The sequence below is a fragment of the Marmota monax genome, unplaced genomic scaffold (assembly GCF_021218885.2).
Source record: "Marmota monax isolate L192 unplaced genomic scaffold, Marmota_monax_Labrador192_F-V1.1 WCK01_AAM20220418_F8-fsc00311, whole genome shotgun sequence".
In the NCBI taxonomy this organism is placed as follows: domain Eukaryota; kingdom Metazoa; phylum Chordata; class Mammalia; order Rodentia; family Sciuridae; genus Marmota; species Marmota monax.
In genome coordinates, this window is record NW_026694601.1 from 616,904 (window position 1) to 630,158 (window position 13,255).

Below are 13,255 nucleotides of genomic sequence, written 5' to 3' on the forward strand. Positions count from 1 at the left end.
TGTATTCTTTGGAATAAATCTTTGATAATGAGTAAAAAACAGGGGCATCCCTGGAGTAAGACATGTATGTGTTCTATATTAGCCGATCCCACCAGACAGTATGAAGGACCACTGCATCACTATCGACCCCAGCAGGAATCACCATCTCCACAACAGCAGCTGCCTCCTTCTTCACAAGGAGAGGGGATGGGCCAAGTGCCTAGGACCCATCGGCTAATCACACTTGCTGATCACATCTGTGTAAGTTTTTCATTATTCTTACTATTTTTTCTTTCTTTTTACAGTTTTTTTTTTTTTTAATGGTATTGGTGATTGACCCCCAGGGTTAATCTTTTTATTTTGAGATAAGGTCTCAGTAAATTGCCCCACCTGACCTGAACTTGTGATCCTTCAGTAGCTGGGGTTACAAGAAGACAGCACCTCACCCAGCCTTAATCCATTTTTCTTTGGAGTGTTAAGAATATTAGCACACTGGGGTTGGGAGTATGGCTCAATGGTAGAGTGCTTGCCTAGCATGCATGAGGCACTGGGTTCAGTCCTCACCACATAAATGTAAAGATAAAGATTTGTATTCACCTAAAACTAAAAAATAAAAAAATATATACATGTTACAACATTTAAAAAACATTTATTTTCTCAATGGTAGAGCAGTTGCCTAGATTGTGCAAGGAACTGGGTTTGTTTCTTAGCACCTCAAAGAAAAAAGAAAATAGACTTCAGTGTGAAGAGACTCTTTTCCTTAGTGAAGTCTGCCACACTCCAGGCTCCTTTTTTTTTTTTTTTTTTTTTGGTGATGCTGAGGACTGAACCTAGGGCCTTATACATGCTAGCCAAGCACTCTACCACTAAGCTACACCCCCATCCCTAATCCCCCAAATTTCTTAAATAGTAAGCTCTTTACCACCAATCTGTACCCCCAGCCCTGACATTTCTTTTTCTTACATATTTTATTTTAATGTTTTATTTTTAATAATTCTGAGTGTCAAACTCAGAGCCTTGTGCATAGAAAATTGTGCTCCAGTCCATAGACGAAACATGATCAGAGTCAAGTGCTCTACCTTTCAGCTATATCCCCAATGCAAAGCAACCATCTTTTCTTTCTTTCTTTTTCTGCAATTCTGTAGATCAGACCTAGACCTTGTTTACCAATGAGTTAAACTTGTGATTAAGGCATATGTCACTATGCCAGGCTTGTTAGACTCTTATGCTGTCTTTTTTTTTTTCCTTTTCTGAGGGGGAGGGTACTTAATGAGTTTAATCACTTCCTCCGTTTCTTGTTCACAGCAAATTATCACACAAGATTTTGCTAGAAATCAAGTTTCCTCACAGCCTCCCCAGCAGCCTCCAACTTCTACATTCCAGAATTCACCATCTGCTTTGGCGGCTACAACTGTGAGGACTAAAACCTCAAGTCGCTATAGCCCAGAATCCCAGTCTCAATCTGTCCTTCATCAAAGACCAGGCTCTAGAGTCTCTCCAGAAAATCTTGTGGACAAATCCCGGGGAAGGTAAATTGCAAACCATATGTAAATTTTCCAGCAGTAAAACACTTTGAATATATCTAAAAGATAGGGTACTTATTTCTCACATCAAAAGTTCATTTGCCTTTGTTTCCTGGAAAGTATAAATTGGGATTTTTTCCTCCATATATTATTCTTGGAATCTCTACCGTCTGGGCATTTGCTGTTGTATTATTTGCTGGTAATGAAAAAGTTTAGTTTTTTTTTTTAATATTTGATTTTTAGTTGTAGATGGACACAATAACATATTTTTATGTGATGCCAAGGATTGAACCCAGTGCCTCATATGCACTAGGCAAGCACTCTACTGCTAAGCCACAATCCAGCCCGAAATAGTAAAGTTTAGTAGTCATTTAGGGATACTTAAGTGCTCCTTCCAAATCATCTGTCAAGCCTAGCACGTTGGCAGGCCTATAATGCCAGCTACTGAGGAGACAGGAATGAGGACAGCCTGAGCATGGAGTGAGACCCTAATCTGAAAACCAAAAAAAAAAAAAAAAAAAAATCTCTCAAACATCTCACTCTTTGTTTTCTGTTGGGGCAGCAGAAATAGATGCTTCAAAAGGTGACATTACAAATAGGAAAGTGGGGCCAATAGAGGCGCCGTGGGAGGAAGCGCTTAATGTGACAGGACTATCTGGTAAAGAGTGTACTTTCTTACCTGATGTTCTGGGGTCTGGATTTAAGAAAAAATGAGGCAGTTTTTTTTTTTTTGTTCAAAATGATAGACTACAAAGTAATATGTTTATAGCTAAATAGCACAAAGGGAATTAATAAGAATTTAGAGAAAAAGAATAAGATATTGGGCTGGGACTGTGGCTCAGCTGGCCTAGCACATGTGAGGGTTTGATCCTCAGCACGAACAAACAAATCAATAAAATTTATTATGTCCATATACACTAAAAATGTTTTTTTAAAAAATGAAATATCAACAGAGCAAAGAGTGGCAGATACAGGGAAGACACACAAGGCTGATGAACCATAGCTGGGAATATGAAGACAAATCTGTAGCAGAGATGATTCTCTAGCCTGCCTGCCACCCCATAAAATTAGCAAAGAACAGAAGGAAGTAAGAATAATGTGTTTAAGAAGCTGAGTAGTCTTTTTTAAAAAAAAAAAAAAAAAAAACTTTTATTACAGAATTTTCAAACATATACAAAAAATAAGAACAGTACATCTCCATACTCCATCTCCATACTCCTATCACCCAGCTTTTATAATCCTCAGTACATACCCAGTTTCGTTTCATTTTTATCCTCCCTTTGCCCACCCTGGTACTGAGGATTGAACCCAGTGGCACTTACCCTTTGAGCCACATCCTCAGCCCTTTTTACATTTTATTTAGAGACAAGGTCTCACTGAGTTGCTTAGGGCTTTGCTAAGTTGCTGAGGCTAAATTTGAACTCAGGAACCCACTGCCTCAGCCACGCAAGCCACTGGGATTACAGGTATGTGCAACTGCACAGGCTTTGCTGTATTTTTTTTTTTTTTTTTTTTGGTCAATTTTCAGTGGACCTTTATTTTTAGTTATTTATATGTGGTGCTGAGAATCAAACCCAGTGCCTCACATGTGCTAGGCAAGCCTCTACCACTGAGCTACAACCCCCACCCTACTGAATTATTTTGAAGCAAGTCAATCAAGTAAAAATCGTGTTTAAACTGTTCTCACAATTCATATTGTTGTTTTAACACCAATAACTGATTTTTAATCTGTAAGCAAAATAAAGAAAAAATTATCTGTAGTTCTAGCATAGAATATAAATGCTGTAAATCAAATAAATATGGCTGGTAGACATAGGAAAGAGAAGGGAAGTCACAGAAAAGAGGTAGAAGGGTATACATGCTAATTTCTTCATTTTAAAAAAAGGTTGAAGTATGCTGCTTAAGGTTAAATAGACAAAGATTATAATAGCTAAAAACAAGAAAAAGGTAAGTCAAACTCTTTCATGGAAAATAGTTGATAAAAATCAAAAAGTAAAGGTATATATTTAGAGTTTGGGAGGTAAAGACCAAAGGAACTAAATATTTCTAAAAAATCAGAACTAGATGAATTGATTGTGAAAGGAAATGTTTAATAGTAATATGCAGATATTGAAAGTCACAAGTGGTGTTTAGTATGCATAATCTCTATGTAAAAGACTTTAAAAGACTCTAAAGGAGCTAGGCGTGGCAGCACACACCTGTGATCCCATCAGCTCTGGAGAATGAGGCAGGAATATCGCAAGTTCAAAGCCAGCCTCAGCAATAGCAAAGCACTAAGCAACTCAGTAAGACCCTGTCTCTAAATAAGATAGGACTGGAGATGCTCAGTGGTTGAGTGCCCCTGAGTTCAATGCCCAGTACAAAAAAAAAAAAGTGGTATTCAGAGGAAAAACAATTGCAGAGAAGGTCTCACACCATTAACTATAGTGTGGGTTCATTGGTTAAAACTCTTAGGTTTCAGTTTAGTCCTTATCAAGGAAAGACTTGATAAGTTATGACCAAAATAAACAGTAAAACCCTTGAGGGCACAATTGGACTAACTGGCCAAAGAGCAGGTTGGAGTCTGATGTTGAAGTACATGCAGAGCCTCAGGATGGAGCTGCTGCTGCTGCTTCCGCTTCCGCTGTTGCTGTCCTGTGGTACTAACTGGTATATGACTCCTGAGTCCGTGAAGAAAAAGGCATTTTCAGTAATTAGATATATAGCAAATACCCATAACAACTGTTTTCTAATAGAAATCAGCAATCTTAGTTAACAGTTTCTGTTTAGAATGATCAGTCAACATGTAGAGGGCAATCTAACCTTTTACATGTTACAACAGCAGACCTGGGAAATCTCCAGAGAGAAGTCACGTCCCTTCAGAGCCCTATGAGCCCATCTCCCCACCCCAGGTTCCAGTTGTGCATGAGAAACAGGACAACATGTTGCTGTTATCTCAGAGGGGCTCGGAGCCTACAGAGCAGAGGTGAGTGCATTTCCCAACCACAGCTCCTCTGCAGGGGTCAGGCTTAGTGCCTTTTTGAACTTTGATCACTTAAGTCTGTTTTCCCAGGGAGCTAATGCTAGTGGATTATAGCAAAAATATCATCATTTAAATAGATTAGAAAAAATGTTTATTACTCTTGAAATTAAATCCTCATATTCTTTTAAAAAAAATTGTGGTGGGGGAGGTGGTCCCTGACTGATTCACCAACATTACAATTTAGTCAATATTACCATTACATTACTGTGTACAAAGCATTGCAGACTATATACAGACCAAACTGCTTTACATATTTTATCTTTTCTAACCCTAACTCCAACCCTCTGAATGATGAGATGTCTTTGATTTGGCCCATTCCAGCCCCTCTTCATACTTTACCAAAGTGATCTGTCTAAAACTCATATCCAGTAAAATGCTATATGGCTAGCATGGCATTTGAGTTCCCTCAGGACCTAGTTTACACAGCTTTACACTGAATTCCTTTTCATCTATACTCATGCTGTTTCCTTGATGTGTAGCACCCTCCTTGATGCTGAAAGTAAAAACATGATTTACCTCTGGTCAGACTGACAAGAAGGGGAAAGTGCAATTTTAAACCAAAGTCTAACTCCCAAGTGTATTTCTATTGCATATACTCACAGGCAACAAACAAAATTGGTGCCTTCAATTGAAAAAGAAAAAAAATATTTTTGGAGAGGGAATGATATTAAATTTAATTATATATTTACATGTTTAAGACAGGGACCATGTTTTAACTCTTTTGAAGATAGTAAGTGTTCTTGTGTTTGCATGATGAATGAATCTACAGGACCAGATGAGGTTACCAACAGCTTTCCTTCTATACAGTCTGTGTTATCATCTCTGGCCCCTAGCTAGGTCATTGATGGCCTAGAACTATTAGAGAGACTTGATTTCTTAAGTGTATTAGTATAGGAAGCTACCAGTGAACTATGAAACTCTTCCATTAAACTCAGCTGGGACTGAAATGACTGTTAAAAAAAAAAAAAATGGACAGTTTTGTTTTTACTGTATAGCTAGTCTATTCAAATCCAACTGATGACTGCTTAAGTAAGAACTCTTGCTTTTTATAGGTAGGTGTGCTATTAGTTATAATTTCAGTAGTAATTCTAGGGCTGGTAATGTAGCTCAGTTGGTGGAGTGCTTGCTTTGTATGCATGAAGCCCTGGGTTCAATCCCCAGCACCACAAACACACACAAAAAGTAATTCTGTGGCTTAGAGGTAGAGTGCTCGCCTCTAAGGCACTGGGTTCGATCCTCTGCACCACATAAAAAAATAAAGATATTGTGTCCACCTATGACTAAAAAATAAATGTTTTAAAAATATATAAAAAGATAATAAAATGATAAAGTAATTCTGCTGGACATAGTGCTGCATACCTATAATCCGACAATTTAATGAGACCCTATTTCAAAATTTAAAAAAAAAAGGGAATATAGCTCAGTGGTAGAACACTTGTCTAGCATGAAGAAGGCCCTGGATTTACTCTCCAGTACTGAAAACACCCCCCTCAAAAAAAAAGTATAAGCTAGTAAATAGCTCCCCAATTTATATGGTAATCATAAATAGGTTCATGCCATTAAGCAGAAAGCACCATAGTAAGCTGCTTCTCCCAGGCACAGTGGCACACTCAGAAGACTCAGGCAGGAAGATTCCAAGTTCAAAGTCAGCAGGGTCTGCTGTCTGTAAAAAATTTTAAAAGGGCTGGGGATGTGGCAGTGGTTAAGTGCCCCTGGGTCTGATCCCTAGTACCCCTTAACCACAATCAAAACAAAGGTATTCCAAGTTTTCCTGCTAGTATTCATTTGCTACATGTTGATTTCTTAAAAGAGTGCCTACTCTGGATTTATCTATTTTAATCCCAATTTTACAGTTTCATCTTTGAGAGCTAAAGTATTCTATTATGCCCTTAACCCATTTTATCTTATCATTCCAACTGTGGAACATCTATGAAAAGTAATATATTCTTATAAGTTATATACTCACATTACTTTAACATTACCTAAAATTATATAACTAGATTATGATTTCCAACCTATTTTAATGCAGCTGTGTCATTTTTGTTGAAATATTTTCAAAATTGAAATCTTGGCACTTACTGGGTTACATGGTATACTGAATGGCTTTAATTTTTTTTTGGTAGACAGATACAATACCTTTTATTTATTTATTTTTACGTGGTGCTGAGGATCGAACCCAGTGCCTCATACTTGCTAGGCAAGCACTTTACCACTGAGCCTCACCCCCTGGTCACATAGTTTCTTAATGACAAATATAAGCTGTAGTTTTCCCAGTACTCTATGACCATCACCATTATTAATAGGAATGTCCCCAGGTTAGGAGTATATGATTATAATAAACTGAACTGTGTTCCTAACAGAAATGATTCCCGCTCACCAGGGAGTATAAGCTACTTGCCTTCATTCTTCACCAAGCTTGAAAATACATCACCCATGGTTAAATCAAAGAAGCAGGAGATTTTTCGTAAGTTGAACTCTTCTGGTGGAGGTGACTCTGATATGGGTAAGTGGGACTTCTTTCATTAACCCTGAATAAAACATGTATTAGTATTGGTATTGCCAACATTGCCTCTTCTGTAACCCTTAAGTTTGAAGGCATCTGATCCTCAACACCTCCAACATATTTAATCCTAAATTCGTCCCCAAATATCTGCCAGTTCACAAGAGTTCCTACTTTAGCAGGAACCTGCTCCTTTCTGAAGTTGCCCATTTTCTCTGGGAACTAATGCTATGTCTGGGATACTTTTATGTGGGTTTGGACAGTTGTGGGGGTTTGTTTTTAAGTCACTGATTTTAGTTTTTTCTTTTTGGGCCCTCTCCACACACCATGTCTTCAGATAGGTAAAGACTATCTGAAGTCATGTCCTTTGTGAGTCTATAAATATTCCTAGTTTCATTGATTATTCTTCACATCCTTGTTCTGAGAAACCCTGCTATCTCAGTTGCTCTCCACAAAATAGTGTGATATGATCTAGTGTAAATTCATTGTTATTAAGGTAGCCTAAGATCTTATCACCATTTTTGTTGGCAGTCTAAACACTGAAGTTATAAATACACAAAGTATGAATATAGGTGTCAAGTTCTCTTAGTGGGCTACTTTTAAATCACACCTTTCCCCTTCTCAAGGTAATCTGTGCTTGCTCCCTTCCAGCTACTTTCTCTATCCCACCAGGGTCTCTCTGGACATTCAGCATTTATATGCAACTCTGGTAGACTTACCGTATAACATCATCAATAATAATGGTAACGAAGGGAGACTAGAAATGTGTGCTAGGCACTATTCTACATATGTATGTGTATATGAATTCAGTTAATCCTCACAAACCTACATGCTACATATAATTATCTCCATTTTGTAGATGAGAAAACTGAGACTCAGAGAGGTTTAATAACGGGCGCAGGTTACATAACTAGTAAGTAATGGGGCTGTGGTTTTAAACTCAGGCATTCCAACTCCAGAGTCTATGCTTCCAGTGATGTACTAACAGGCTTCTAACAGTTCTATACTCACAGCATCCTTAGCCAGATTGTGGTTAAATATCCAATGAAACTCTATGGCAGAACTTTCCTTTGGGCTGATGTGCATGCATTCATCAGAACCCTCCTGCACTTGGTCACGCAGCACGCTCACTTGTACTATCACCCAGTCTTACTTATCCGTCATTTCCATCCTGTGGTAGAATCTGTGTAGACCTCCGTTTGCTCTGTTTCTGCCATCTACCATCTACCGATCTCCTGACACTGCCAAAAGAAAGGAAACTGTGGGCTCTGAACTGTGAACTGCCAGGTGTATGTATGTTTGGATCTGTCTCACTTTGTGATTAACCGTTGAATGTCAAAGAGAAAAAAGGATGAGCCCAATGTCACTTCCATGTGAATTTATCCTAGCTTTTAATTATTAGATTCTTTTTTTTTTTAATGGCAACAAATCGTCTCAAAGATAATGCCAACCAGAACTACTGTCAGCCCTATAGGTACCATATCCCCCTTTTAATATTATCATTACAGTTTTCTATCTCAAAGCTTCAATAGTCTCATCTATTATTTATAACTTCTCAAATGTCACCAACTACCTTCATGTTGAAATCCTGTCAGAATTCAAAGATGAACCTGTCAAAGCATGGAGATGTAGATCTCAGAGCAGCCAGTTGGGAACTGTTCCACCTTGGTATGGTCTGCACTTGTCCCTCTAGTCTTTGTCTTGCCCCCTAAGTGGGAAAGAAATTCCTGATGGAGAAATACCACTTGGAGTGAAGAAGCCTACCTTTTGTTCTCTTAGTGTTTTGCATTGTCCTTGACAGCAGCCCTCACTCACCAATTGTACAAATGTTTATTGAGCAGAGTTCTGTGTTAACCGACGGTCTCTACTCTAAATGAGTGACGAAACAAGTATCTAACTTTAACAGGAAATAAAGAGTATTAATGTCTTAAGGCAAATATTAATAAAATTGCTCTAGAGTCTAGGATATTTTTGAATGCAAACCTTGACTCTGGAAAGGGGAATTCACAGTGGGCTCCAGGCCCTAGAGCACTATTCAGTTCTCATTGGGAATTGAACTGCCATCAGCAACCAGGAGAGCTTTGCTCTGTCTCAATTCCATTTTTTCCCATGAAAGACAGCAATGACTTCATTCTTTAAAAACCTTAGTGCTTTAAAACTGCCTTTAAAGTAGTTCTTTTTTTTTTTTTTTTTAGAATTTTAATATTTATTTTTTAGTTTTCGGCGGACACAACATCTTTGTTTGTATGTGGTGCTGAGGATCGAACCCGGGCCGCACGCACACCAGGCGAGCGCGCCACCGCTTGAGCCACATCCCCAGCCCCTAAAACTGCCTTTAGCTGAGCATGGTGACACACACAGTGTAACCCCAGGAACTCCGGAGACCAAGTCAGGGGAATCAAAGCCAGCCTTGGGCAGCTTAGACTCTCAAAATAATAAGGGCTGGAGATAGAATTCAGTGATAGACCACCTTGGGTTCAGTTACCAGTATAGCAAACAGTCTCTTTGCAGCTTCTGACAGTGAGCCTTTTCCTTTCTCTGCTCTTTCCTTTTGTTCTCTTGTCTCTCAAACGCTACATTCTCCTGCTGTTTTTGGTAGTGGTGGTGGTTTTTCTTCTCTACTTCTTTGGAAGTTTCTTCTGTTTTGGAAGTTCAGTTTTGCTTTGTTAGTCCTTGAGATTGTTCAGGGCTCTTCTCATGCACTGATCTCTCTCATCCACTGTGAGGGTTTAAACTGTCACTTTCATCCCTAGGAAACTCTGGTTTTATCATCATAGCTCTACTTACAGATCTTTGCAGACCTCATTTCTTCTTCAATATCTTACTGGCTCGCACTTTCTTGGCTTCTTCTGTTTGCCTTCCACACAGCTCTTAGATATCCACCTTTCTTTCCCCTCCTGAGCAATTGTCATATTCTATCTTAAACAAGGGGTCCTTTTTTTCATTTTTACCAAGTTACCCAGGTGATTCTGATTTGTGTGCCCCAAAATACCACACTGGGGCACATTCTAAGTAAATATCTATATAGTATCATTGGTTGAACTTCATAAAGTTATTAGTTGACTATTTTTGATCAATAAGCAGGTAATTTTATTGTGATTCAGCCAACAATTCAATAAATATTTCGCATATAAATGAATAAGTTCTATTTCATAAGTTCTATTTCACAAACCCTGTGGTAACTATAAGGCTGTGTTATTAAGATTTAGTTTATTTATTGTGTTACCTGGCCCAAAAGAAGACCATTATCCGTAGCCACTGTCCTAGTTCCTCTTATCAGTGTAAAGCTTTTCCTGATCAGGAAAGTTACTTTCTAGGCACACTCTTCCATCTTCACTGATGGCTTTCATCCCTAGGTAAAAATCCATCCTCCTGTTACTTGTTTAGTCACCCACTTATTTCCCGCATTCTTTTTTCCTTTTAAAGTTCTCAACATCAAGTTCAAAGAAGTGGCAGAGACAGCATTTATGTCCCCATTTTGTGCCCCTTCTCCTTCGGGCACAAAATTATTTATAGGTAGTTCCCAGTTTATCTGCTGTTTTCATTTAAACTGTGCAGTTATAAATTCCAGTTAGCAGAAATGAAAGAATCAACAGGCAGAATCTTTTGTCTGATCCAGGGAATGTCCTGAGAATGTTTTCAGTTAGCCATGGTAGGAACTTAGTCAACTTCATACTCACTGAGGTGTGACCTTCCCCTTAATCTAATCTCAGGCTACCTCAAAAACCCATTGGTACTTTCAGGAGTCAACTTAAAAGTCCAAAATTCTTTACTAGGAAGCCTGGATTCCTGTTCGGAGAAGGACTTTTCCCTATTTATTTTTCTCTAGCAGTGCAAAGTTTCTTTCCCCTTTGTAAGTTATATTACTTCTATTTTGAGTTTTCTACCTCACCTGTTAATGTCCTGATTTCCTTGTTTTTCTTTTTTCTTTTTTTTTTTTAACTATTTCATTGTGTATACATATTAACAGATGAAAAATAAAGGTTGAGATCATGGAAAATAAAAAAGTTAATTTTATTGTAAGATGTGCTTTTTTGGTTTAGGTTTTTTTGTTGTTGTTGTTTGTTTTTTAAATCAGCATACATGATTGGCTCATCTCAGTTAAATGTTTTTTAAATACAGCAGCTGCTCAGCCAGGAACTGAGATCTTCAATCTGCCAGCAGTTACTACATCAGGTAAATACATTATTTACCAATATGAATTTGGTACAGTAGCAGTCAAGTCCAACAAATACACATTGAGTACTGACTGCATGCCAGGAAACTGCTCCAGTGTGCAAAAATGAAATAAGAATTTAGTTAAGGAGTCAGTAGAGTCAGCACTTCCTGAAAAGATAAATGAGCAAAGAAATTCAAATCTACTAAGTAACAGTGTAATAAGATTCCTTAAAATATTTGCACATGGAGAAGGCTACTGTATGGAGCCCTCAGTGGTGTTCTAAGCAGTTGCTGAGTGCTGTGCAAGTTGAGTGGGCTGGAGGGCTGGTGTGATCTGTTCATTTCCCTGTGCCCTGATCTGCCTCTCAGACAAGCAGAAATGGCTTGATTATCTCTTCCAGGCTCAGTTAGCTCTAGAAGTCATTCTTTTGCTGATCCTGCGAGTAATCTTGGTCTAGAAGATATTATAAGGAAGGCTCTCATGGGAAGCTTTGATGACAAAGTTGAGGATCATGGAGTTGTCATGCCCCAGCCTGTGGGAGTAGTGCCTGGTAGTGCCAGCACCTCAGTTGTGACCAGCAATGAGACCAGGAGAGATGAAGGAGACCCATCACCTCACTCGGGTAAAGTTTTCATTTTAGTGATCTGCTGCTGTCTTTCCCAGGGAACCAATTTATTTATTTTACCAGTTCTGGTGCATTACCAAGTAATTGCATTTGTCTTTATGGGCTCAGTCACCTCTTGCTTTAACAGAGAAAAAGTCTTAAAAACGTTTCATATGCCCAGATGATATAATAACATGAACAAATTTTTTTTTTTAAACCTAGAATGTCACCCTCCTGGCATCACAGTGTTTTTGTTTGTTTGTTTCAATTTGTTTTTAGTTGTAGATGGACACAGTACCTTTATTTTGTTTATTTTTACATGTTGTCAAGATAGAACCCAGGGCTGGGGATGTGGCTTAAGCGGTAGCGCGCTCGCCTGGCATGCGCGGGGCGCTGGGTTCGATCCTCAGCACCACATAAAATAAAGATGTTGTGTCCACTGAAAACTGAAAAATAAATATTAAAAAAAAAAAAAATAGAACCCAGTGCCTCACGCATGCTCAGCAAGCACTCTACCACTGAACCACAACCCCAGCCCTCACAATGTTTTTTGTTGGTTTGGAGGGGGATTTGTTGGTTTGGATTGAACCCAGGGGCATTTTACCACAGAGCTAAATCCCCAGCCCTTAGTTATTTACTTACTTTATAGACAGGGGGGCCTCACTAAGTTGCTGAGGCTGGCTTTGAACTTGTGAACCTCCTGCTTCAGCCTCCTGAGTTGCTGAGATTACAGGCATGCAGCACTACACCCAGTACATATCTGTACTTACCTATACATTATCATGACAGAAGCATACATGTTTTTTAATAAAAGTGACTTCCAATTGTAAGAAAAAATGACAGGCACAGTGTAAGCTTAAGCCATATGGATCACATCATCTAGAAAGTAGTGCTGCTGCTGCTGCTACTGGAGAAGCATTATTCCAGACACATCTTAATGTACACACAGATAAAAAAGTTGGATTAGATCATTTTTTATCTCCTGTTAAAACCAAGCATACAAAAATTTTATTTACTCTAAGCTTCTGATGTTTACGACTTTTTTCTTAATCATTTTAGAATTAATATCTTTTATACTTAAAAAATTTACCTGAAGTTCAGCAGTATTTCAGTTTTTAGTTTAGGTTTATTTTCTTCTGTTATCTTCAAGCAAAAGCTCTCACTATGTTTAAGGAAAAGATTAAAGAGATTAGACATTTTTTTTAACCTACACATAATTAAGCTAAAGATAGTTACCGGCTACTCTAAAAAAAAATGAGCATTGTCTTTTCCTTCCTGCTTACCTTCTAGTTTGTATTGATTTTTAGGAGAAAGTCAGGCTAGGGTTGTGGCTCAGTGGCGGAGTGCTTGCCTAGCATGCCTAAGGCACTGGGTTCAATCCTCAGCACCATATAAAAAATAAAAGGTATTATGTCCATCTACAATTGAAAAATATATTTTAAAAAAATATACATGAAGGTTATAATTG

The 13,255-nt window shown here is 38.3% G+C and overlaps 2 protein-coding genes across 26 annotated transcripts in view; one reads left to right on the top strand and one right to left on the bottom strand.

The window, feature by feature from the left end:
* Positions 1-13,255, top strand: part of Ncor1 (nuclear receptor corepressor 1) — a 153,486-nt gene that overhangs the window by 134,877 nt on the left and 5,354 nt on the right. For 11 of the 19 annotated variants that reach the window (XM_046422057.2, XM_046422061.2, XM_046422074.2 and 8 more), the window contains 7 exons: positions 83-240; positions 1,285-1,508; positions 4,324-4,467; positions 6,885-7,027; positions 7,884-7,937; positions 11,147-11,200; positions 11,584-11,805. In XM_046422057.2, coding sequence (XP_046278013.1) covers positions 83-240; positions 1,285-1,508; positions 4,324-4,467; positions 6,885-7,027; positions 7,884-7,937; positions 11,147-11,200; positions 11,584-11,805 — 999 coding nt within the window. The remainder of the gene's footprint in view (positions 1-82; positions 241-1,284; positions 1,509-4,323; positions 4,468-6,884; positions 7,028-7,883; positions 7,938-11,146; positions 11,201-11,583; positions 11,806-13,255) is intronic. The other 8 variants (XM_058572008.1, XM_046422068.2, XM_046422069.2 and 5 more) reach the window with 2 other exon arrangements.
* Ttc19 (tetratricopeptide repeat domain 19) overlaps positions 3,572-13,255 on the bottom strand; it is a 45,409-nt gene continuing 35,725 nt past the window's right edge. For 2 of the 7 annotated variants that reach the window (XR_006846685.2, XR_009224688.1), the window contains 2 exons: positions 12,878-12,949; positions 3,572-4,162 (listed from right to left, as the gene is read on the bottom strand). The gene's annotated coding sequence lies outside the window, so the exon portion shown is untranslated. Of the gene's footprint in view, positions 4,163-6,922; positions 8,733-9,197; positions 12,770-12,877; positions 12,950-13,255 lie in introns of those variants that run through there. The other 5 variants (XR_006846682.2, XR_006846686.2, XR_006846684.2 and 2 more) reach the window with 3 other exon arrangements.